The following is a 27,912-nucleotide window of genomic DNA, read 5'->3' on the forward strand; positions in this document are numbered from 1 at the left end:
CCCACATCACCGCTACTGACACACACAGACAGTAATGCTACTGACACACACAGACAGTAATGCTACTGACACACACAGACAGTAATGCTACTGACACACACAGACAGTAATGCTACTGACACACACAGACAGTGATGCTACTGACACACACAGACAGTAATGCTACTGACACACACAGACAGTAATGCTACTGACACATAATGTAAGCAACTATAGTACAACCAGTGGCCAGTGGAACGTAGTCCTTCTTTTTTAACCAGCTCTTTCCAGCTCATGTTTAAGACAAATGTAACATGTAAAAACAACACTGGAGTTACAACTCAACAATATAACTGTGCCTCTGTTGCCTCCCTGTTGTGCAGTCTGTCTCTGCATCTTCTCTGTCACTTTGTTTGTCTGTTTGTGATTCTCTTTGTTCGCCTTTGTTGTCACTCTGACTTTGCTTCTGCTTGTGCTCCTCTGTCTTCACTCTGTATGCCTGTCTGTGTCTGTCACTCTGTCTGTCACTCCTAAGTGTTAATTGCTATTACATTTACAGCAGAGTCAACATATTAAAGAACTGGAAGTACATCTGTGTCTCTCTGTTTTCTTCCTACTTCCACTGCACTCACCTCTGAGCTGTCTCTGCTAAGCCTAGCATCCTTTCCCTCAGCACTGGTACCAGAAGGCCAGGGGGCCCAGCAACATCTTAGATGTGAATGTATAAACACAACACATTTATTAGACGAAGAAAGATTACTGAATAAATGCCTAAAAGATGGCCATTGGCTCATACAGTAATACCTTATGAAAGCCTAACTATTGTACTTATACTGCGTATGCAATTGCCTGGCTATCATACATGCCCCCCCTCCCCATCCTAAGGGTTAATTACTATGACATATACAGTATTCATATAGAGCCAAAATATAAAAAACCTGGCAGTACATGTGTCAGTGTCTCTGTCTCTCTCTCCTTCTCTCCTTCTCTCCTTCTCTCCTTCTCTCCCTCTCTCTCTGTCTGTCTGTCTGTCTGTCTGTCTGTCTGTCTGTCTGTCTGTCTGTCTGTCTGTCTGTCTGTCTGTCTGTCTGTCTGTCTGTCTGTCTGTCTGTCTGTCTGTCTGTCTGTCTGTGTTTTCTACCTACGTCCACAACACTTGACTGCTGTAGCAGCAGCTGAGATGTCCACCCTGCCTGTGCTGGGCCCAGATACCCACTAGGATAACACTTTATTTTAAGGGTCCATAATAAACCATTTATTAGGCATTTATTCATTACTCCCACATGTGTAAATGTTAGTAAGCTAGTTATTCACACACGTGTATATATATTTCCTTAAGCATCCTGTGTTGTGTGCTTGTTCTTTTACCAGGTACAGCAGGAATGTCACCATATTTTGGTGAGAAATTACACTGGTCCCTCAAAACATTTATAAAGTATTTATAGAGTATATAGCACTCACTTTAGGGACTGCTAAAATACTTTACTAATGATTAGTAAATGGTTTATTAATGTGGGAGTAATGATTATTAATAAATAGTCAACACACAATTTATATATGCCTTATAAATGGTTTATTACGGCCCCTTAAAATAAAATGTTACCGATCCTCGTTGTGAATGAATAAACACATATATTAGACAAATAAGAAAATTCCTGAATAAATGCCTTATAGATAGATGACCATTGGCTTAAATAATACCTTATGACAGCCTAACTACATATTTCAAATTAGTGCATTTCAAGTGTTCCCCCCTGCCCACTTTAGATAAGTGTTTAAATATTAGGCTACATGTAATTCGGTAAATAGAAGAAAACAGAGAAGGAGAGAGAGAGAGAGAGACTGCCAGTTCCTTAATGTTTTGGCTGTAAACAATGGTTGCATTAAGTAACTGGCATTCTCTCTCTCTCCCTCTCTCTCTCTGTTTTCTTCTATTTAATTAAATATACAACCTTCTGTGTTTGTCAAAGAACGATGCCGGGACTAGTTTATGTGGATGCGGATACATTTCCTGCGATGTGTTTCGTTTGACAGTGCCACGCGCTTATGCTTGTATCTTTCTGCCAAGAAGTGACGAGCGAGTGAATGAAATAAGCGGGAGATAGGTGGGACTTTCCAGCCTTCAGTGAGGTGGCTATGTAATATAATCTGACACCGGAGTCACTCGTTACTACAGCTCATAAACTGTAGATTCAAAAACAAATAAACATTGATTAAACAATTAAAATACACAGTCCCCGAATTGACCTTCATGGTAATGCACCAGTGGTTCCCAACCAGGGGTACTAGGACCTCTGGGGGTACCTGACCTATCCACAGGGGGTACTTGAGAAGACTCATGAGACCATAGGTCTACTGGTAAAATGCAAATGAGGGGGTGCTTCAGAGCAAAATGAAGTTTGTGGGACGGTAAGCGGAAAACGTTAGGAACCACTGTAATGTATGATGTTTAGTAAAAAGCACTGTATAAATGTGTGGTAGATGGATATTGCCTTACCTATGTGTTATAAAAGCCAATCTAATAGCGCAAAAGTCATTAAAAAAACAGGCTCATGAGCTGCCGACCGTGTCCATTATATGCTTTTGTATTTATATCAATATTTTTTTTATCCATTTGGACCAGCCCACAATGATAAAATATGGTTTGGTCCTCCGGCATTTGCCAGAATTGCCAGACGGCCAATCCGCCCATGTTTGTACACCCGCCTTCCTGTGTTCAACCGGGCGTATGTGTGCTGTGAAGTGGAACATGACCATGGGCAGGTTGCAGAGTAGTGTGAACTCCCCTGGGTCTGGGTGAGACTGGGAGTGTATTCTGTCTGACTGTCGTTAGCGGGTGTCCTGTCTGTCTGTGTGATGTGATTTGACCATAACTGGACACGACCATAGCCGGAGATCCAAAGAGTCTAAATGGGATGCTATTACATCCAAAATGGCCCGCTGTGGATAAATGGCCCCCCTCCCTCCCACTGTTTACTATAGAGGACCATTATCATAGCAGTCCACCCTGCCTCACATTGTCATATCCAATCATTCAGATTCCTGAATGGCACTAAGGCGTGCTTAATTAATTAAAAGGCTAATTAAAATGTCCCACTGTTTGGCTTGGTGGAAGACATTTAGAAATATCAGAGCGGAAAGCTGCTAACGCGCAGACTGTAAAAAGAGAGGGAGAGAGGTGGTTAAGCCTCCTTTTCTTATGATTAATTTGTTAAGCGTTTGTGTACGGATCTATTCAGAAGAGTGACACGTTGAAAACACTCAGGTGGGTTGCCAATGGACATTCACTCCATCAGGTTTGAGTCTCCTCATCTGGCCCTGCTCTACTGTGCATGGGGATGCCAGGTGTGAAGGTCAATGCTGAGAGCCTGAGGAGGTTAACAGCATCAGTGTGGGAGACTAAAGTCAGTGGAGTTTTCAGCTAGTGGTACTGCCCACCCCTGACACACTATCCTCCATAAGGGGTGAGTAATTGGCCTGTGTGATGTCTCTCACCATGGTGACCCCATCCCATTGCTCAGTTTAAGACTATGTGATGTGGCCACCAATCTCCAACCTCAGTGTCAGACCCTGTGATGTGGCCCCCAACCATGAACAAATTGCAATGATTCTATTTCTCATCTCTTTCCTCCTCCTCTCTTCCCAAAGGAGGGAGTCTAAGCAACATTAGTCAGCTCTCATCAGGCATACACTCTTAGAAAAAAGAGTTCCAAAAGGGTTGAGGAGGGACAGGGTTCTACGAAGAACCGTTTTGCTCAGAATAATCCTTTTTGGAAGACAGGGTCCTTAGAAGATTCTTTGGAGGGCAAGAAGGATTCTTTGGAAGGCAAGAATGATTCTACATAGAACCATGCATAATATTTCCCAGCATGCTCTATTGCATGGAGATTTTCAGAAATGTTTGTTCTACTGTAACATTTGTGTTTTTGCAAGTACATTGATAGGCTGATTTTCATTTTATGTTACAGAAAGATAAATAACATACAGTTTTCGAAACTAATCGAATCTGTTAGTAACTGTATTTATTCCACCCGCTACTGAGATGGTTGTTCCAGTTTAGATGATTGAGGTAGTCTCAGTGTTCAATCTTACACGTAGATCCCCTGAACGCAGCCCACTTTCCAGCTCACACTCTCAAACACCTAGATCCCCTGAACGCAGCTCACTCTCCAGATCCCAATCACCTGAATTCTGATCACCTGTTCACACACCTGTATGTCATTATCACACACTATTTAGTTCAGTTCTTTGCACCCCATCATTGTGAGGTATTGTTTGTTTTGTGACACACTTCTAGTCAGAGCTCTGTTTTTCCTGTAATTTAATCCTCCAGTGTATGATTGTTTTTGCCTGCCTCACTAACGACGCCTTTTGCCTATTCACTGCATGTACCTTAGCCTATTGGATGTTCTGTTATCAACCTATTGCCTGATCTCGCGGATGACGTTACTAGCCTTTTCCCTGCCTATACTGTTGCCTTGTTGGACCCCCCTGTGTATGACCTTCTACCTGCCCCTGGACCCAGTTACCTGCCTCCTCCTGTGGTCCTTTGCAATAAACACCTGCTGCGCCCTGCACTTGAAAACAGCTCTGTCTCCCATTGTGTTCATTACAGAATACCTCACCAAAAACGACAGATGGATTCAGCGGAGCTGCAACTACGTATAGCCCGACAGGAGGAATGAATCGATGAACTCCTTCACCAGTCCATTTATGCTTCACCGATATCAGGTGCCACAGCCTCCTCTTGTTCATCTCCCCCATATCCATGCCTAATAAATACGATGGCTCCCCAGGGACATGTCAAGGATTTCTCATGCAATGTAACAGACAGGGTGGCCTTCGTCATCTCCCTACTCACAGGCAAAGCTCTGGATTGGGTCACAGACCTATGAGCCGCTCAAAGTTCTGATCAGTCCTCTGAATCACATTTCCATGCCCTCTTCAAGGAGGTGTTCGACCATTCAGTTTCAGGTCATCACGCCAGTGACCTGTTATGTGAGCTATGTGAGAATGAGGCTATGGACACCTATATAGAGGAGGCCCTCGACATGGGATTCATCCGTCCATCCACGACTCCAGCTGCATCCAGTATCTTTTTTTGTGAAAAAAAGGATGGTAGTCTCCGTCCCTGCATAGATTACTGACCTTACCATCAAGAATTGCTTCCATCTTCCTCTAATTCCGGCCACACTAGATCAAGTTGGACAGGCTACGATCTACTCCAAACTGGACCTACGTAGTTCTTACAACCTGGTCCGTTTCTGAAGTGGGGATGAGTGGAAGACAGCGTTCATCACCGCTGGGGTCACTACGAGTACCTGGTTATGCCCTACGGTCTCACCAATGCTCCCGCAATCTTCCAGTCCTTCATGAATTAAGTTTTCCTGGACATGATCAACCAGTTCCTCATCGTGTACATTGACGATACCTTGATCTACTCTCACTCCCTTGCAGAACACGTACAGCATGTGCAACAGGTCCTCCAATGGCTACAGGACCACCATCTTTATGTCAAGGCTGAGAAGAGCGCCTTTCACGTTACTATGTTAACCTTCCTAGGTTTCATGTTGACACCAGGAGGGGTCAACATGGATGACGGCAAAGTCACGGCCATGCTTAACTGGCCCAAACCTACCACCGTAAAGGAACTACAACGTTTCCTAGGATTTTCCAACTACTACCGCCAGTTCATCCGAAACTGCAGCAGCACAACTGCTCCTCTCTCACCAGTCAAGAAACCCATACCCTCCAATGGACCGACACCGCCCATACTGCATTTGAGACCTTGAAATGCCTCTGCACCTCTGCACCCATCCTTAGGCAGCCAGATCCTACCCTTCCTTTTGTTCTGGAGGTTGATGCATCCAAGGTCAGCGTAGGAGCGGTTCTCTTTCAGCGGGTAGGTACACCTCCCAAATTGCACCCATGTGGCTTCTTTTCCAAGAAACTGTCACCCGCTGAGGGGAACTATGGTGTCGAGAACCGAGAGCTCCTTGCCATTAAGCTGGCTATTGAAGAGTTAGAGGGAGCTCATCATCCATTCCTTGTCCTTACCGACCACCGCAATTTGGAGTACTTAAGAAGTGCTAAAAGCCTCAACCCCAGACAAGCTCGCTGGGCTTCTTCACATGCTTCAACTTCACCTATCTGCCTGGCAAGAAAAATGTGATGGTTGATTCCTTATCCCATCTATTTGACTCCCCTTCCTCTAACCCAGCTCCCGAGCCCATCCTGCCTCCGTCTTGTGTCGTGGGACCCATACAGTGAGAAATCCAGTCAGCCATCCAAGAGGCCCTACGCCACGACCCAGCACCTCCCGACACCCCTGCAGGCAAGACCTAAGTTCCTATGTCTGTCAGACCCAAACTAATGCAGTGGTGCCATACCTCGCTGAGTTCTGGCCATCCCGCGATCACCCGGACTACAGAGCTACTGACACACAAGTTCTGGTGGTCATCCCTAACAGCAGACATCTGAGATTATCCAAACACCCCACAGGGCTGGCATCTCCATTATTTGCAAGAGGAAGCGACTCAGGTACAGAGGACAAAGAGCTGGATGCCTGGTCAGGACCCGGAACAGGAGAGTGGGAAAGCTGCCGTTACCGTCAATACAACTCGCCAATGTGCAATCATTGGACAATAAATTAGACGAGGTATGATCATGAATATCATACCAACGGGACATCAAAAACTGTAATATCCTATGTTTCATGGAATCGTGGTTGAATGACGACATGGATATTCAGCTAGCGGGATATACGCTGTACCGGCAAGATAGAACAGCACACTCCGGTAAGACGAGGGGGGGCGGTCTGTGCATATTTGTAAACAACAGCTGGTGCTCAAAGTCTCTAGATTTTGCTCGCCTGAAGTAGAGTATATTGTGGTAAATTACAGGCCACACTACTTGCCTAAAGAGTTTTCACCTATAGAGTTTTCAGAGTTTCATACTTTTCGTGGCTGTTTATTTACCACCACAGACAGATGCTGGCACTAAGACCGCACTCAGTCAGCTGTATAAGGAAATAAGCAAACAGGAAACCACTCACCCAGAGGCGGCGCTCCTAGTGGCCGGAGACTTTAATGCAGGGAAACTGAAAGCAGTTCTACCAAATTTCAATCAACATGTTAAATGTGCAACCAGAGGGAAAACAATTCTAGATCACCTGTACTCCACACACAGAGACGCATACAAAGCTCTCCCTCGCCCTCCATTTGGTAAATCCGACCACAACTCTATCCTCCTGATTCCTGCTTACAAGCAAAAATTAAAGCAGGAAGCACCAGCACTTAAAAAAGTGGTCAGATGAAGCAGATGCTAAACTACAGGACTGTTTTGCTATCACAGACTGGAACATGTTCCGGGATTCTTCCGATGGCATTGAGGAGTACACCACATCAGTCACTGGCTATATCAATAAGTGCATCGAGGATGTCGTCCCCACAGTGACTGTACATACATACCCCAACCAGAAGCCATGGTTTACAGGCAACATTCGCACTGAGCTAAATGGTAGAGCTGCCGCTTTCAAGGTGCGGGACACTAACCCAGAAGCTTACAAGAAATCCTGCTATGCCCTGCGACGAACATCAAACAGGCAAAGCGTCAATACAGGGCTAAGATTGAATCACACTACACGGGCTCCGACGCTCGTCTTATGTGGCAGGGCTTGCAAACTATTACAGACTACAAAGGGAAGCACAGCCGCGAGCTGCCCAGTGACACAAGCCTACCAGATGAGCTAAATCACTTCTATGCTCGCTTCGAGGCAAGCAACACTGAGGCATGCATAAGAGCATCAGCTGTTCCGGATGACTGTGTGATCACGCTGTCCGTAGCCGACGTGAGTAAGACCTTTAAACAGGTCAACATACACAAGGCTCCGGGGCCAGACGGATTACCAGGACGTGTGCTCCGGGCATGTGCTGACCAACTGGCAGGTGTCTTCACTGACATTTTCAACATGTCCTTGATTAAGTCTGTAATACCAACATGTTTCAAGCAGACCACCATAGTCCCTGTGCCCAAGAACACAAAGGCAACCTGCCTAAATAACTACAGACCCGTAGCACTCACGTCCGTAGCCATGAAGTGCTTTGAAAGGTTGGTAATGGCTCACATCAACACCATTATCCCAGAATCCCTAGACTCACTCCAATTTGCATACCGCCCTAACAGATCCACAGATGATGCAATCTCTATTGCACTCCACACTGCCCTTTCCCACCTGGACAAAAGGAACACTTATGTGAGAATGCTATTCATTGGCTACAGCTCAGCGTTCAACACCATAGTACCCTCAAAGCTCATCACTAAGCTAAGGCTCCTGGGACTAAACACCTCCCTCTGCAACTGGATCCTGGACTTCCTGATGGGCCGCCCCAGGTGGTGAGGTTAGGTAGCAACACATCTGCTACGCTGATCTTCAACACTGGAGCTCCCCAGGGGTGCGTACTCAGTCCCCTCCTGTACTCCCTGTTCACCCACGACTGCATGGCCAGGCACAACTCCAAGACCATCATTAAGTTTGCCGATGATACAGTGGTAGGCCTGATTACTGACAACGACGAGACAGCCTATAGGGAGGAGGTCAGAGACCTGGCCAGGTGGTGCCAGAATAACAACCTATCCCTCAACGTAACCAAGACAAAGGAGATGATTGTGGACTACAGGAAAAGGAGGACCGAGCACGCCCCCATTCTCACGGGGCTGTAATGGAGCAGGTTGACAGCTTCAAGTTCCTTGGTGTCCACATCAACAACAAACTAGAATGGTCCAAACACACCAAGACAGTCGTGAAGGGGGCACGACAAAGCCTATTCCCCCTCAGGAAACTAAAAAGATTTGGCATGGGTCCTGAGATCCTCAAACGGTTCTACAGCTGCAACATCAAGAGCATCCTGACTGGTTGCATCACTGCCTGGTACGGCAATTTCTCGGCCTCTGACCGAAAGGCACTACAGAGGGTAGTGCGTACGGCCCAGTACATCAATAGGGTTAAGCTGCCTGCCATCCAGGACCTCTACACCAGGCGGTGTCAGAGGAAGGCCCTAAAAATTGTCAAAGACCCCAGCCACCCCAGTCATAGACTGTTCTCTCTACTAACGCATGGCAAGCGGTACCGGAGTGCCAAGTCTAGGACAAAAAGGCTTTTCAACAGTTTTTACCCCCAAGCCATAAGACTCCTGAACAGATAATCAAATGGCTACTCTGACTATTTGCATTGTGTGCCCCCCCCAACCCCTCTTTTTACGCTGCTGCTACTCTCTGTTTATCATGTATGCATAGTCACTTTAACTATACATTCATGTACATACTACCTCAATTGGGCCGAGCAACCAGTGCTCCCGCACATTGGCTAACCGGGCTATCTGCATTGTGTCCCGCCACCCGCCACCCATCACCCGCCAACCCCTCTTTTACGCTACTGCCACTCTCTGTTCATCATATATGCATAGTCACTTTAACCATATCTACATGTACATACTACCTCAATCAGCCTGACTTACCGGTGTCTGTATGTAGCCTCGCTACTTTTATAGCCTCGATTCTGTATATAGCCTGTCATTTTACTGTTTTATTTCTTTACTCACCTATTGTTCACCCAATACCTTTTTTGCACTATTGGTTGGAGCCTGTAAGCATTTCACTGTAAGGTGAAATCGGCGCGCGTGACAAATAAACTTTGATTTGATTTGATGTGGCCTGTTAACCAGGAGATTCCTAACACACGACTGTCTTAGGTTATAACTAGGCCCTCAAAGAAAGACCTTATGATATATGTAATGTATTGTCATACATTATTTCATTTTAAAGGCTAATAAGGCTGCTGGAACCGTTCATAAAGGGTTCTAGGAAGAACCCTCCAAAAATAAAGGGGTTCTCGGTAGAACCCTTCATAGGCGATTCTAAGAAGAACCTAGATAAAATTATTATTACCTAGAACCCTTCATTGAGGGTTCTAGGTGTAACCATATACAAGGGGTTCTTTGAAGAACCCTGTATAGAGGGTTCTAGATAGACCATTAAAAAGGGTTCCCCTATGGCAACAACCCAAAGAACCCTGTATGGCTCTACTTAGCAACTTTTTTTCTAAGAGTGTAGTATTAGTCATCAACATGATGAAAGCCTTCATTGCCAAACAGACGTTCTGCATCCATATGAGCAAATGCTTGATTCGACACCCATGCTTGAAATTAAGTCTTGATAGAGCTGCTTAGCGAGGCGATCCAGAGCAGTAAATCAGGAAGCCTACTACTGAATCATAAGCGGCCATGACAAAGTGGCTTATAGGAGAGGAGTTTAGGAGCCCTCTTGAAATGAAGACATCCAGTAAAAGTGGATGTGTTGAGCCTAGGTTTGAGCCACTGTGGCATACTGTAGCCTAGGTGATCATCAAGTTAAATAACCTGACGTACGATTTTTTTCAAGAGCGGATGGTCGGCGGGCCCGGAACATAATTACATTTAATTTGTAGATGGCAAATTGACCATAAGAAGCCAAACACATGTAATATTTGACTAAAACGTAATTTCAAGCCTTGAAAAACCCAGCAGCGTTGCAGTTCTTGACACAACCCAGTGTGCTTGGCACCTACTACCATACCCCGCCCAAAAGCGCTTAAATCATTTGTCTTGCCTATTCACCCTCTGAATGGCACACATACATTATACAATCCATGTTTCAATTGTTTCAAGGCTTAAAAATCCTTATTTAACCTGTCTTCTCCCCTTCATCTATAATGATTGATGAACGGGAAAGAAAGGCATTTCACTGTACTTATGCATGTGACATTAAAAAGCTTGAAACTTGATTGAAGTGGATTTAACAAGTGACATCAATAAGGGATCATGGAAAGAGCAGGTGTTCATAATGTTTGGTACACTCAGTGTACGTCAGTATACCATTGATAACTCTACTTCTCTCAAAAATACAGCCTGAACATATCACTTCCAAGTGATGCTGCAGCTTATCACAGCTATCGATGCGCTACAGCCTTAGTTATGCCAGCATTGATGCTGCTCCACCACTGGCTCTGTCACAGCCAAAGCCTGTCATTAACAGTGTTGAGGCAGGGGTGGGAGTGTTGCCTCTGTGTTGTGCCTGAGGTGCCACAGAAGCAGATGTCAAGGTTTGAAACTGTACTCCCTCTCCCAGGGTCTGGCGTTAATGTATCCTGATTATGATCCTGAAGCCAATTAATAGGACCTGTGTCAGTCATGTAACTGTAGTGGGGCTGAGGAGGGCTGTGTTGTGACTGGGGTGAGTGGGGAAGGTGGGGTGAGTGGGGAATGGTTGGTTGAGGATGACGGTGGGGTGAGGGGCGGTGGGGTGAGGGGGCGGTGGGGTGAGGATGACGGTGGGGTGAGGGGGGCGGTGGGGTGAGGATGACGGTGGGGTGATGATGACGGTGGGGTGAGGGGGCGGTGGGGTGAGGGGGCGGTGGGGTGAGGATGACGGTGGGGTGAGGGGGGCGGTGGGGTGAGGATGACGGTGGGGTGAGGATGACGGTGGGGTGAGGATGAAGGTGGGGTGAGGATGACGATGGGGTGAGGGGGGCGGTGGGGTGAGGGGGCGGTGGGGTGAGGATGACGTTGGGATGAGGATGACGGTGGGGTGAGGGGCGGTGGGGTGAGGATGACGTGGGGTGAGTGGGGAATGGTTGGGTGAGGATGACGGTGGGGTGAGGGGGGGCGGTGGAGTGACGGTGGGCGGTGGGGTGAGGATGACGGTGGGTTGAGGGGGCGGTGGGGTGAGGGGGCGGTGGGGTGAGGGGGCGGTGGGGTGATGGTGGGGGGTGATGGTGGGCGTTTGGGTGAGTGGGGGTTGGGGTGATGGTGTGAGGTGAGGGGGGGCGGTGGGGTGATGGTGGGTTGAGGAGTGATGGTGGGCAGTGGGGTGAGGGGGGTGATGGGGCGGTGGGGTGAGAGGAGCGGAAGGGTGACGGTGGGCGGTGGGGTGAGGGGGGTGATGGGGGCGGTGAGGGGGGTGATGGGGCGGTGGGGTGATGGTGGGGTGAGAGGAGCGGAAGGGTGACGGTGGGCGGTGGGGTGAGGGGGGTGATGGGGCGGTGAGGGGGGTGATGGGGCGGTGGGGTGATGGTGGGGTGAGAGGGGCGGTAGGATGACGGTGGGCGGTGGGGTGATGGTGGGGTGATGGGGGCGGTGGGGTGATGGTGGGGTGATGGGGGCGGTGGGGTGATGGTGTGGTGAGAGGAGCGGTAGGGTGACGGTGGGCGGTGGGGTGATAGGGGCATTGGGGGGGCGGGGGACGGTGGGGTGATGGTGGGGTGATAGGGCGGTGGGGTGATGGTGGGGTGAGAGGAGCGGAAGGGTGGCGGTGGGGTGAGGGGGGTGATGGGGCGGTGAGGGGGTGATGGGGCGGTGGGGTGATGGTGGGGTGAGAGGGGCGGTAGGATGACGGTGGGCGGTGGGGTGATGGTGGGGTGAGAGGAGCGGTAGGGTGACGGTGGGCGGTGGGGTGATAGGGGCATTGGGGGGCGGGGGACGGTGGGGTGATGGTGGGGTGATAGGGGCGGTGGGGTGATGGTGGGGTGAGAGGAGCGGAAGGGTGGCGGTGGGGTGAGGGTGGTTGATGGGGCGGTGAGGGGGTGATGGGGCGGTGGGGTGATGGTGGGGTGAGAGGGGCGGTAGGGTGACGGTGGGCGGTGGGGTGATAGGGGCATTGGGGGGGCGGGGGACGGTGGGGTGACGGGGACGCTAATTTAGCCTGATTTAGACCTGGACTCCTCCCAGAATGCAACAACATGATTACTCACAACTGTTTTTTTGTTTTTGTTTCTTGGCCAGCAGAACACATTGTTCATAGGTCGGGAGACAGAAAGAGAGCGAAAGAGAAGGAAGAGAGAAAGAGAGGGGAGCGAAGGAGCTGGAAGGGAGAGAAAGAGAGAGGGAGAGAGCTGTTACAGCTTATTCAGACATGCAGCCAGGAGAGGATACAATACATCACTCAATATATTATTTTGCTGTCCGTTCAGATCAGGGAAGAAGAGGATCTGAGCCAAAGAATATTCATCATGGTGTTATAGACTACAGTAGAATAGACTTTAGCATCTACCTGTCTGTATGGAGAAGACCACTGCACTGTCCCACTTTGAAACCCATCAACCAAACCCATCTTGGTTCTACGTCTCTATTTCGCCATTACAATGTGGAGTATATTATTCAACAGCAATTTCAACTCAAGTCCCAGCTGTGCCTACCCACTGTGCACACACTGGTTGAGTCAACATTGTTTCCATGTCATTTCAATGAAATTACGCTGAACCAACGTGGAATAGATGTTGAATTGACATCTGTGCTCAGTGGGTACAGCCCACTGTTTGATCTGACAATCTGATGGTAATATTTTGTGTTGGTAGTAGTAGCGGTAACTTGAATACCTTTCGATGCTTTCAAGGGTGAAAGTAGGTTCCATTGGTTCCCGGTAGAGGACTGCATGCCTAATCATGGAATTACACATAGAAACCCTATTAATTCAAATGGATCTCTGTGGGCCTAGACCTAAAGATGTGTCATCTAACTTGTAAAATGTATTACCTTTATCATCTGATTGTCAAATCACTTCAAAGGTCACCTTTACTAGGCTACCCGCTCACGTTCATCCACTCGCAACATTTAGTATTTCCAGCCTCCAAACAGGAGGAAAAGAGACAGAATTTATGCGTCCACTGCTGTCGGTGTTCGCCACTCATCTCTGCCTTGGCAAAATGTCAGTGTTCTTGTCTAACCACATGGCATTTTGGAGCGTAGGCTATACCACCTGTTTTCATGTCCTTTTTGCAAATTGTTCATGCCTCTGACATGCGGTAATGATAAATAATTGTGTAAAAGCCTACAGTTTTATTGACATTTTGTTAGAATTATTATGGTAGGCTCATGTTCCACAGGTACGGCGTATCCCCACTATTTATTTTTCCAGGATGCCATACCGGACTGTACCGACTTTCACCCCTGATGATTTCTACTTTGGTTGTGTTGAGTATGTATGGAAAGTACTGTGTACGGCTTCTTTTTGTCACAGATGCCATGTCACTTTGTCAAATATTTCCCCTCGCTCTCTCTCTTTCTCTCTCTCTATCTATCTATCTCTCGGTCTCCCTCTTTCTGTCTCCCTTTCTCATGCTCCCTCTCTCTCCTCCTCAGAGATGTGTCTAACCTTAGGGCTGCGGTGATAACAACAGCTCGCTTTGCAAATTAGAAAAACCTCCCCCGTATGAGAGCATCTAAACTCATATTAATGCAGTGTCAGGGACGCCTGATGGTGCCCGATAAGCAGCTGAACGATTGTCGCTCTCCGCGCTACTTTATTTCAATGTCACCCACAATGCTATCTACCCAGCCGCTGCCACACGCTGTGAGTTTAGAGCTGCACAGTAATGCTCCCATCGGGAGGCGATGCCACAGCACTCGGATAAAAAATACCTTCTTACTGGCATCTGTGTCATCTACTACAGAATGGGCATTATCTCATACCTCTTGAGTCAGGGTGTTCTGAAAACTTCAGTGTCCCTGCTTGGAAAAAAAGGATAGTCTATAATCGAACAGTTACGAAGATGGGAATTCAATGCAATAGCATGATGAGTCTGTGGATTTACTGTGGATGATGAGGATGTTTGTAATGGATCCTCAGTAAACAGTGGGAGAAACATCATGTAACATCAGGTAACATGTTAGATCCTCAGAATACAGTAGGAGAAACATCAGGTAACATGTTAGATCCTCAGTATACAGTAGGAGAAACATCATATAGCATGTCAGATCCTCAGTATACAGTAGGAGAAACATCAGGTAACGTTAGATCCTCAGTATACAGTAGGAGAAACATCATGTAACATCAGGTAACATGTTAGATCCTCAGAATACAGTAGGAGAAACATCATGTAACATCAGGTAACATTAGATCCTCAGTATACAGTAGGAGAAACATCATGTAATGTTAGATCCTCAGTATACAGTAGGAGAAACATCATGTAACATCAGGTAATATGTTAGATCCTCAGTATACAGTAGGAGAAACATCATGTAACATCAGGTAATGTTAGATCCTCAGTATACAGTTGGAGAAACATCATGTAACATCAGGTAACATGTTAGATCCTCAGAATACAGTAGAAGAAACATCATGTAACATCAGGTAACATGTTAGATCCTCAGTATACAGTAGGAGAAACATCAGGTAATGTTAGATCCTCAGAATACAGTAGGAGAAACATCATGTAACATCATGTTAGATCCTCAGTATACAGTAGGAGAAACATCACGTAACATCATGTAACATGTTAGATCCTCAGAATACAGTAGGAGAAACATTATGTAACATATTAGATCCTCAGTATACAGTAGGAAAAACATCATATAGCATGTCAGATCCTCAGTATACAGTTGGAGAAACATCATGTAACATGTTAGATCCTCAGAATACAGTAGGATAAACATCAGGTAACATGTTAGATCCTCCGTATACAGTTGGAGAAACATCATGTAACATCAGGTAACATGTTAGATCCTCAGAATACAGTAGGAGAAACATCATGTAACATCAGGTAACATGTTAGATCCTCAGTATACAGTAGGAGAAACATCAGGTAATGTTAGATCCTCAGAATACAGTAGGAGAAACATCATGTAACATCATGTTAGATCCTCAGTATACAGTAGGAGAAATATCATGTAACATCATGTAACATGTTAGATCCTCAGAATACAATAGGAGAAATATCATGTAACATCATGTAACATGTTAGATCCTCAGAATACAATAGGAGAAACATTATGTAACATATTAGATCCTCAGTATACAGTAGGAGAAACATCATATAGCATGTCAGATCCTCAGTATACAGTTGGAGAAACATGTAACATCAGGTAATATGTTAGACCCTCAGAATACAGTAGGAGAAACATCATGTAACATCAGGTAATATGTTAGATCCTCAGTATACAGTAGGAGAAACATCATGTAACATCAGGTAACATGTTAGATCCTCAGTATACAGTAGGAGAAACATAATGTAACATGTTAGATCCTCAGTATACAGTAGGAGAAACATCATGTAACATCAGGTAACATGTTAGATCCTCAGAATACAGTAGGAGAAACATCAGGTAACATGTTAGATCCTCAGTATACAGTAGGAGAAACATCATGTAACATCAGGTAACATGTTAGATCCTCAGTATACAGTAGGAGAAACATCATGTAACATGTTAGATCCTCAGAATACAGTAGGAGAAACATCATGTAACATCAGGTAACATTAGATCCTCAGAATACAGTAGGAGAAACATCATGTAACATCAGGTAACATTAGATCCTCAGTATACAGTAGGAGAAACATCATGTAACGTTAGATCCTCAGAATACAATAGGAAAAACATAATGTAACATCAGGTAACATGTTAGATCCTCAGAATACAGTAGGAGAAACATTTTGTAACATCAGGTAACATTAGATCCTCAGTATACAGTAGGAGAAACATCATGTAATGTTAGATCCTCAGTATACAGTAGGAGAAACATCATGTAACATCAGGTAATATGTTAGATCCTCAGTATACAGTAGGAGAAACATCATGTAACATCAGGTAATGTTAGATCCTCAGTATACAGTTGGAGAAACATCATGTAACATCAGGTAACATGTTAGATCCTCAGAATACAGTAGGAGAAACATTATGTAACATATTAGATCCTCAGAATACAGTAGGATAAACATCATGTAACATCAGGTAAAGTGTTAGATCCTCAGAATACAGTAGGACAAACATCATGTAACATCAGGTAACATGTTAGATCCTCAGTATACAGTAGGAGAAACATCAGGTAACATCAGGTAACATGTTAGATCCTCAGAATACAGTAGGAGAAACATCAGGTAACATGGTAGATCCTCAGAATACAGTAGGATAAACATCATGTAACATCAGGTAACTTGTTAGATCCTCAGAATACAGTAGGAGAAACATCAGGTAACATGGTAGATCCTCAGAATACAGTAGGAGAAACATCAGGTACCATATTAGATCCTCAGAATACAGTAGGAGAAACATCATGTAACATCAGGTAACAGAGAGAGAGAAAGAGAGAGGGCGATTGAGAGAAAGAGAGACAGAGATTGAGAGAAAGAGAGAGGGAGATTGAGAGAGAGTGAGGGGGATTGGGAGAAAGAGACGGAGATTGAGAGAGAGAGGGGGGTTGAGAGAGAGAGAGGGGGGGGGGGTTGAGAGAAAGAGAGAAGGAGATTGAGAGAGAGGGAAATAGAGGGAGTGCGTTAGGGATAGAAAGAGAGGGTAAGGCGAAGACAGATGCAGGTAGAGATTGAGTGAAAGAGTGCCACACGGGCTGATAAGAGGAACGTTGAATCCCCACCTCTCACCTTCAGTTCCTTTCTTATACCATACCTTCCCCCATATGTCATTCACCTTGTTTACCTTTCTCTCCTAGCTTCTATTATCTTGTCCCTTTCTCCTCCTTCTCTCTCCCTCCCGCTGCCTCTCTCCCTCCTTCCCTCCCTCATTGCTGATCTAACCCATCCTTCATGAGAAAGCCCGCCACAAAATGTCAGATCAGTGGCACATTTGAGGATCAGATCAGGGTGTTATTTGTCACCACCTAAGCACTGTAGCTCTGTTGATGATGGGAGGACAGGCTGTCAAAGGCATGCACAGTGACAGGACAGCTGTATGACGCTCACAGTTTCCATGGAGGAAAGGATGCGGCGCCGTGGAGATAGTAAGGCGGGGGGAAGGGGGGGCATATGTTTGGGAGGTCTGGTGGGGAGGTGACGTCAATTCAGAACGGCAGTCCGTCAAGCCAGCCTCTTCATAAGTGTCAATTAGATTCAGGGACCGTGGGAGGACAGGAAAAAAGCAATGTCCCTCTAAATGTTTATCTCACAGTAGGAGTGCTGATCTAGAATATGTCCATATAATATTATTCATTATGATCGAAAAGGCTAAACTGATCATAAATCAGCACTCCTAATCTGAGATGCTTTGTGGATACATGCCCTGACCTGACTGCAACTAACAAGTCTGAAATCCCCCAATGGTGTGTGCGCATGCGTGTGCGCGTGCGTGCCGGAAAGGAAGTGTTCCTCTCACAAATGTAACAGTGTTGAGCTTCTTATACCATGCTTGAGTTGGTGTCTGGGTCATTGGGTTTTCTCTACCTACAAGTCTGTTTGATCACCGTGTTTTATTATGTAACATATTCTTCCTGATCACGCTTTGCTAGACCTTGTCACTTGTGATCTCTGTGGCTGAGCCTTGTGGGAGTCTGGGTACGGCGGGGGAAGTGAGAGGGAGGGAGAAGAGGAGGGAATTACGTTAGCTATTGCTTCCCTCTCACAGTTTCTTCTCTCTCTCTGTCTCTCTTTTTTCTCTTTCTGTGTGAAGTAACACTTCACATCCAGATTCAGTCACTTCGGTCCACCTGCAAAAATAGAACATAACCTGACAGGAGGAATCTCTCTGCACAGAAAAAATACCCTGTTTTTACATTATTGTAGTCAAAAAATAGAGAGTGAACAAAAGTGAACGATCAAAATATAAAATCCTCCTCCAGGTCATGCCCTCTCAGACACCCCATGAAGTCCATCACGCCTGCCCCCTCTCTCAAACCTCTGGCTGGAACTCCCCCAGAGGGGTCAGTCTAACTCCTTGACCATTAGAGTCCTGTCAATATCTCCCCACTTCTCTTATATTCTCTCACCATGTCACGCCTCCAATGGTCGTCTGTCGCCGGGCAGATTTCCCAGTGGGGTGCTCTCGGCCCGGGCAGTGTTCTGAGCAAATAGCCCCCTCTTGACCGCATGACTCACCTGTCTGCATGCAGTCCCTTAACCCATGTCCCTCTCCCCTCCCTTCCTCCCATATCAGCCTGATTCCAACAGACACCGTTCTCCACAGGGGCTGTCTGTATTAACCCGGGTCCCCAACACCCCCAGCTGCCTCCTCCCACCGCCCAGCAAGCCTCGCATGCAACCAGGGGTAGTAGAGAGTAGCATTGAGGGGCTGGTAGGAGACCGTGTCTGTCCTGTGTCTCCTATAGAGAGGAGAGTTATTCAGCCTTCCAGACTACTCATCATCTCTTCCTATTGTTCTATATGAAAGCATGGTTGCGGGGGTGGACAACCCAAAAACAATGGACTGTCACGGTTTTAAAAGCAGAGTGTGAGTAATGGAGCCTAATGGTCCAAAATGAGATAATCCCGGGATGACTGATACACCAGACACACGTTCTAACACTGTTGTGTATTTAGGAGTATTACAGCGCAATACACCATGCTATGTTGCTGTATGGGGCCATTTTTCCTGTGAAAGCCCTGTTCGAAAACATACAACTAATGAGTTGGTAGACCACTAGCAGGGAACTGGGAAGGTTTAAAAAAGTAATCTGGCCGTAGAGAAAGGACAGAGGAGAGGTGTGAATCCCCCAGTTCTTCGAGCTCTACCCTCACAGCTGGAGAGGAAGGAAGGTAATGAGACCCTAGGGGTGGTAACCACTAACGTCACTGCTGCTCTGTGACTGAGCTCAGCACAGGGAGATATGTGCATGATAAAGTGGTCTTATCATTAGCCAATTAGCCCTATAAACCTCCAGATTGTCCCAGAAAAGCAACATTGTAAAGGGCTGACAATGACATCTGGTAACTCGACCCAAACACCTAAGTCCATCCAAGCTTGGCTAGACTCCTAGATCCCCCCTAAGGCTCTCCTCCTCACCCCAACTCCAGGAGGACTCAGAGCCCTGCTTAGCCCCTAGCTGACAGGCTCATGTTTCAGGGTGCACGAGACACAGACATTCCAATATTAGTGAGATGAATAGGACCAGGGGGGTAACTAGGAGGAACTGGATTGGAAGATAACAGTGGGAGGTTTTGAGGCCAACTAAAACCCTTCTCCATCAGGTCCTGACCAACATGGCTGCCTGTATTTCAGGCCTTATTTTCCTTCATAGACCTTTCCTCTGTGCCTTTGAGAGCAGTAATTGAAAACGAGGGATCTTTCTGCATTGGCTTAATAGAGCTGTCCCTGCCTCGCCGCAAAGCGGGGTTAATCACTTTTTCCAGTTCCATTACCCCTAGAGATTGCCTGCAGATGAGTAAAGACCCATGCTGGACAGGGAGGGAGCTGGGCTCTGGGCTTTCTACTCACACTGCTCGTATCTCCCCTTGCTGCAGGCTGAATCATTTGCACCACTATTACATACACAAGAAACTCTCAGAGTGCGACTGTGTGTGTGTGTATGTGTGTGCGCGTACATGTGTATATGTGTGCACGTACCTGTGTGTGTGTGTGTGTGTGTGTGTGTGTGTGTGTGTGTGTGTGTGTGTGTGTGTGTGTGTGTGTGTGTGTGTGTGTGTGTGTGTGTGTGTGTGTGTGTGTGTGTGTGTGTGTGTGTGTGTGTGTGTGTGTGTGTGTGTGTGCGCGTGCAAGTGTGTATGCGGGTGTCATCAGACCATCCTCTAATAAATGAGTATCCTTCCAGTTTTTGACTGGCAGCTTGTCCACCACTCTGGAAAAAAGAGCAATTGGCAACTAATGTGCCACTCCAATGGCCCAGTTCATAGGAGTCCGAGTTCAGAGCACTCCAATGGCCCAGTTCATAGGAGTCCGAGTTCAGAGCACTCCAATGGCCCAGTTCATAGGAGTCAGAGTTCAGAGCACTCCAATGGCCCAGTTCATAGGAGTCAGAGTTCAGAGCACTCCAATGGCCCAGTTCATAGGAGTCCGAGTTCAGAGCACTCCAATGGCCCAGTTCATAGGAGTCAGAGTTCAGAGCACTCCAATGGCCCAGTTCATAGGAGTCAGAGTTCAGAGCACTCCAATGGCCCAGTTCATAGGAGTCAGAGTTCAGAGCACTCCAATGGCCCAGTTCATAGGAGTCAGAGTTCAGAGCACTCCAAGGCCTGGCCCCATCAAGTGCCTCTCTGTCTGCGCTGCATGTCAGCTGTCCAAACTGATCTCCAAAGAAATGTCTGAAACTGTTTGAAAGGCAAATAGCATAATCCAAGATACAGACTTTTCATGTAATTCTCTAATGATGAAACACCAGTAAGGATATTCACCATCAATATTTAGTACATGGCCATGTTATGTTTCCCGTTCACTCAGCTCAAGTGATAGTGAATACACTACATGTACTATCTAAAGAATGAAGGGGGGAAATGTACATTACACTGAATCAAAGTGAACTGTAATCTGTTGTTTATACTTTCTTGTATTTTCAAAGCTTCCTCTCTAGGTGGTAATGAAGCCTTGGATGAAGTAGAACTCTGAAATACACAACATTTTGTTACGTCCCCGTTTCCTTGAAGATAGCGCTAAAACCATTTTCTTGTTTGATCATGCAGGCAAGCTATCCACACAGTAATGGAATGGGTTTTGAAGCAGCGGCATTACTTTAATATTTTTAATTGATATGTTTCAGATGAATATCTCCCTGATTTAAATATAGTGAACTTAATTGTTTGATGTGGCGCCACCTGTCTCAAGCCTATTTATGCATGCAAACACAGGCTTTCATTTGGTTTATTTCATTTAATTGAATTTATTGTAATTACATTGTCAGTGTTCCCTTCAGATCAAAACAAGTGTTCTCACTCTGATTATTCGTTTATCCGTGTCTGTAAAGCAATTGCCAGTGTCTTGCCGAGGATTACTTTAAATGGTCGGAATGTCCTGAGCTTTCAACTGTAATCAAAACGGGAATTAATTTGAAACCACCAAGCACCTGTTGATAGCAGCGAAATGATGGACGGCTGCCAATTCACAGTTGGACTGTAGTTAATGGGTGTTAAGAAGCGCTGTGATAGATGGTAAAGTGGATTCATACAGTAGCCATCAGAGTTATATAAAGTGAGTCTGTTGGAGCTACTCTTTTTGTCACTTCCTTCCTCCACCATAACAGACAGACATCAGACTGAAGAGCCCTGGGCCCCTCCTCTGTATTGGTGTGTAGTAAAAGCACTTTCTCCCATTGATTAAGACCATCGATCCCGGCTGGAGCATTTATCCCAAACACTCGCTCTCTCTCTCTTTCCCTCTCTCATCTGTTCTTTGACAAAACAATTACAACACTATTATTACCTTCCTGCTTACCAACAGGCTCCTAGACAGCTTCTACCCCCAAGCCATAAGACTGCTAAATGGCCAGACTGCTAAATAGTCAATGAATGGTACCTGAACTATCTGCACTGACTCTCTTGCACTGAGCCTACGCACACTCACTAGACTATATATACACACCATATACACACTCACTAGACTATATATACACACCAAATACACACTCACTAGACTATATATACACACCAAATACACACTCACTAGACTATATATACACACCATATACACACTCACTAGACTATATATACACACCATATACACACTCACTAGACTATATATACACACCATACTGTATACACACTCACTAGACTATATATACACACCATACTGTATACACACTCACTAGACTATATATACACACCATACTGTATACACACTCACTAGACTATATATACACACCATACTGTATACACACTCACTAGACTATATATACACACCAAATACACTCACTAGACTATATATACACACCATATACACACTCACTAGACTATATATACACAACATACTGTATACACACTCACTTGACTATATATACCAGTGTTTCCCAAACTTGGTGTTGGGCTCCCCTGAAATTGAAATGAGGTCTTATCAAACAAATAAAAATAGAAATATTCAAATGAGTATAAAATACAACCTTTTAGTGTCAACTAAGGGCGTTAATGCACTTTCATGTCGTTACTTTGATTTAGGACAGCATAACAGACCCAGAATTTAGTGAATATGATCAAACAGCATTAACTAGGGAATATACTTTTTTTAATTGGGGTCCCCTGCATTTTCTAGTGTCAATTTGGGGTTGTGTGCAGAAAAAGTTTATGAACCCCTGATATATACACACCATATACACACTCACTCACACACACTATATTGACAAACCCACACAAAAGCCACACACATTCACAGACGCTACATACGCACACACAAACACACGCAGACCGAAACAACACAACATTACACACAAATGCACTTACAGACAAGCACTTTTACACTCATCATTTGCTGCTGCTACTCTGTTCTTTATTAGTCTTACTATTATCTGTCCTGATGCCTAGTCACTTTACCCTGCCTTCATGTACATATCTACCTCAAATACCTTATTATTATCTATCCTGATGCCTAGTCACTTTACCCTGCCTTCATGTACATATCTACCTCAAATACCTTATTATTATCTATCCTGATGCCTAGTCACTTTACCCTGCCTTCATGTACATATCTACCTCAAATACCTTATTATTATCTATCCTGATGCCTAGTCACTTTACCCTGCCTTCATGTACATATCTACCTCAAATACCTTATTATTATCTATCCTGATGCCTAGTCACTTTACCCTGTCTTCATGTACATATCTACCTCAAATACCTTATTATTATCTATCCTGATGCCTAGTCACTTTACCCTGTCTTCATGTACATATCTACCTCAAATACCTTATTATTATCTATCCTGATGCCTAGTCACTTTACCCTGTCTTCATGTACATATCTACCTCAAATACCTTATTATTATCTATCCTGATGCATAGTCACTTTACCCTGCCTTCATGTATCTACCTCAAATACCTCTCTGCACACTGATCTGGTACTGGTACTCCCTATTTATAGCTCCACATTGATCTGGTACTGGTACTCCCTGTATATAGCTCCACATTGATCTGGTACTGGTGCTCCCTGTTTATAGATCCATTATTGATCTGGTACTGGTACTCCCTGTATATAGATCCATTATTGATCTGGTACTGGTACTCCCTGTATATAGCTCCACATTGATCTGGTACTGGTACTCCCTGTATATAGCTCCACATTGATCTGGTACTGGTACTCCCTGTATATAGCTCCACTATTGATCTGGTACTGGTACTCCCTGTATATAGATCCATTATTGATCTGGTACTGGTACTCCCTGTATATAGATCCATTATTGATCTGGTACTGGTGCTCCCTGTTTATAGATCCACATTGATCTGGTACTGGTACTCCCTGTATATAGCTCCACATTGATCTGGTACTGGTGCTCCCTGCTTATAGATCCACATTGATCTGGTACTGGTACTCCCTGTTTATAGATCCATTATTGATCTGGTACTGGTACTCCCTGTTTATAGATCCACATTGATCTGGTACTGGTGCTCCCTGCTTATAGATCCACATTGATCTGGTACTGGTACTCCCTGTTTATAGATCCACTATTGATCTGGTACTGGTACTCCCTGTATTTAGCTCCACATTGATCTGGTACTGGTACTCCCTGTATATAGATCCACATTGATCTGGTACTCCCTGTATATAGCTCCACATTGATCTGGTACTGGTGCTCCCTGTATATAGCTCCACATTGATCTGGTACTGGTGCTCCCTGTTTATAGATCCATTATTGATCTGGTACTGGTACTCCCTGTATATAGGTAGCTCCATTCTTGTGTATTTTATTTTATTCCTTGTGCTGCTATTTTATTGCGATTATTATTTTTCAACTCTGCATCGTAGGGAAAAGCTGGTAAGCAAGAATTTCACGGTGAAGTCCACACCAGTTGTATTCGGCGCTTGTGCCAAATAACATTTGATTTGATTTACAACCTAAGCAAAGCAGTCATTTTGGTCAAGTGCTTTCTCCATCTCCAGTGGATGATAGGTTTCAGACAACTTTCAATTTAATGATTCAACTTCAAATTGTTTATTGTCGTCCTTCGTCTTTCAATACATTTAAGTTCCTTCATTCTTGGATATGGCAGCACATTTTACATTTTGCAATCCAGCGTTTGGATGTCGTTCTAAAATGGCTTCCCTCTACATGCACCTCAAATACTGAGTGAGTGGTTTTAAGCCACTCTTTTTGGGAATTCAATCTGAAGCAGGTTTTTAATCTGCAATAGGGATGGATGACAGTAGTGCTTCAGTTGGAGTGTCTCTCTTTCTTCCTTTACAAGAGGTTATTAAGTTAACCTTACAAGCCTCTGCTTGCAGCAAAATGACCTTATCCCATCAAGTCACAATGAAAAATACATTTGGTATATGGTCTGAAGTAAGATCACTTGACCCAATGCCCCACAGTGCATCTTTTAATGTATTCAGTGATTGCAATTAGATCACTGACTACAATGACATGTAGTGGCTGCTGAATCGTTTGTGACAATTAGCAGTTGACATTTAACTCTTTGCTTAATGGACATAATTAAACATTAACTGGCTAGTTAACTCATGGCTTCTACCCATAAGGTGTACTGTCATTGGACATTCCTCCCATTCTCTTTCATGTCCTTCACATGAAAGTAAACTTTTTGATTCCTCTCTGATGAAATTGACTGCAATACTCATCGCTCTGGCTTCCCTGGCTTCAGCTTTCCCTCTCATCTCCAATGGATTTAGAGCCCGGCTGATTTGACAGCCTTGTAATTTCCTCAAACAGCACGGTTCAAAACACTCTGCCCGCTGAGAGTCCTGGCAAAAATGTGAAAACCTGCAGGAGAACAGGCCCAGAATGAAAGCAGCACCCTTTCCAAACCTAAACCTTGATGGTAGCTTAAAGAACATGTTTCTAGTAGTAATAATTCTACAGTATCTCTATATCTATCTTCCTCAACCAATATACTGGGAGAGAGAAAGACGAAGAGATAAACAGCATGGCCAGTGTTGCGCCTGGGAGCGGGCAGAGTAGGGGTTTTGGGCATGGAGGGAGGGAGCTGACCCAGTTAGAGTTGGGCTGGGTAGTGAGGAGGAGTTGGTCTGGTCTGGGCTTGCCGCCAGCCAGGCACAGGGTGGGATGGAGGCCCTGCTAAGCCATCTGGCCGTCCTGTAATTGGGTAGGGCTTTAACACCTGCATGACACACCTCGGGAGGGATGAGCTTTTGAGATGGAAGAGGGGAAGTAGAAACTCAGACTCTCTGTACTTCCTCAGGTGTGCTTAGAGGAAAACGACTGAAAGCGAAAAGCAGCTGGTCTTGTTTTAATCTGTCCGCTATCCTGAATCCATTATCCTCCTTCTTTGTTTGGCATGTTGATTTGAGAGATTTCCAGGCTTTGGTGTCCTGGTATTTTAGCTGGCCTTGTATCTCCCTTGTATCTGACAGACTAGGTACATTTGACGTGTTGCCTCAGCAGTGGAACATACTGTAGTGGGCGTGCTGGTGCATGACTGTGAGAGGAAGTGCTCTCAATTTAACAAAGTTGACGCTTTGTGTTAAAAGGGCATTTCTGAAATTTATCGGCATGCATCATTAGACATGCTCTCTGTGATGTATTATTTAGCTTTGGCTTGAAGTTGGTTTATAATAAAGGCAATTGAAAGGGCAGGTATTGACTTACTGTAGAATTGGAGATAGGATCCCTATGGCGATGACAGCCCATGGAAAGGAGATAAGGTCATAGAGGCAAATTAGCTGCCATCCAGCCAGAACAAAATGCTACTCCATGTTCAAGTGGGTCACCTGCCACACAAGAGTGTTCAGCCTCTATACGAGACTTGTTTATACAAGAAAACATAGAATTTGAGACAGAATAACCCTTTAATATTCTGGGATGATCCTGAGAAGCATCACTGTCTCCGTGGGTGGTCTCCAACTCACAGTAGGCCTGAGAACGTTCTCTCTCCAAGCATAATGCATTTGAAAGTGATGTCACAATGATCAAAGGTGTTTTACACTTTATATGTGACCACCTGCTCAAAGAGAACATTAAAATGGCCGCCTTGAACCAGGCCCAAGTTAGTAAATCCTTTAAGCATTTGATGATCATTTGTTTATGAATGTCTTTCTATAACGCACCTGTGGTGATGCATTAATACAACAGTGATATCAACCACTGTACTATATAGTTACCACATCATGTAGCCTATAGCCACTCATTCTCCCAGAGCAATGTCTATAGGCACAGAGCCAATAGCATCCATCACTTGGTGCTTTGACCTTGAGAGAGGAACAAAACTATCTGATCACGTCTCTGCGTCTCGACATCAGCTGCTGCGTCTCTTTGAATAATTGGGCGTATGAATAAGAAATGCACTGAGAGCAAATAGATAAATGACTTGCTTCAGCTCTGTCACTTCAGCTTAGCATCTAGGCCTAGGTCCTTTGTGCTGAGGACAACGTGGCTCTATTGGTCATTCACCTGGTAGGTGGGTTTGTACTGTTCACGGGGGGCCAACAGGGGGGCGCCATCAGGGCATGTCACAAAGATCTCCCTACTGTTCCAGGGTGTCAGATGTTCTCTTTAATGATGGCCCCGCCGTGCTGATCTGGCCTCTAAGTGGATAGATTGTCTCTCTTGTTCCCACAATGCAAATGTGTTCCTAAATGGGGCTGTTTTCTGCTCAGGGTTTCTTGTAATTACAGCCCTTTGGTGGAGCTCCTTTGTTCAGCCTCTGTCTCTGACTCACTCACGTCTGTCAGGAGAGCGGGAAACTCTAGCAGGTGTACATTAGCGCCCTTCGGATTGCAGTCTGATGTGGACGAACATGAAAACATCATGCCTGAGGCCTACAATACAATACATGCCCTCCATTCCCTTCCCACAGGATCAATCCTGCCTGCAATAGAAGAGAAGATGCCTCCTCCCACATAGCCTACTCTCTCCTGAGAGCGGCATTATATTCCGAAAGTCCTCTCCCTGCCTACACTGAAGTGTCTCTGTCGTGGCCCGTCATGCCTCTCCACGGCTCAGCCCCCACACTAACCTCGATGCTGCCTTTCAAAGGAAGACAAGGGAAGGCAGAGAGAACATGAAGGTGTAGGTGGAACCTTGAACTAGAGGGGAAATTCAAAGGGCTTACAGAAGC

At 45.4% G+C, this 27,912-nt stretch overlaps 2 protein-coding genes across 6 annotated transcripts in view; one reads left to right on the forward strand and one right to left on the reverse strand.

Annotated features, from left to right (window-relative positions):
- LOC106576317 (synaptotagmin-1) overlaps nt 1-27,912 on the forward strand; it is a 216,036-nt gene that overhangs the window by 136,489 nt on the left and 51,635 nt on the right. The window lies entirely within an intron of this gene.
- On the reverse strand, nt 11,203-12,753 carry LOC123728083 (extensin-like). Its single transcript, XM_045698650.1, has one exon. It carries the CDS (start codon nt 12,751-12,753, stop codon nt 11,203-11,205), a length of 1,551 nt encoding a protein of 516 aa, XP_045554606.1.

This window comes from Salmo salar, chromosome ssa17 (genome assembly GCF_905237065.1).
Source record: "Salmo salar chromosome ssa17, Ssal_v3.1, whole genome shotgun sequence".
Classification (NCBI taxonomy): Eukaryota; Metazoa; Chordata; class Actinopteri; order Salmoniformes; family Salmonidae; genus Salmo; species Salmo salar.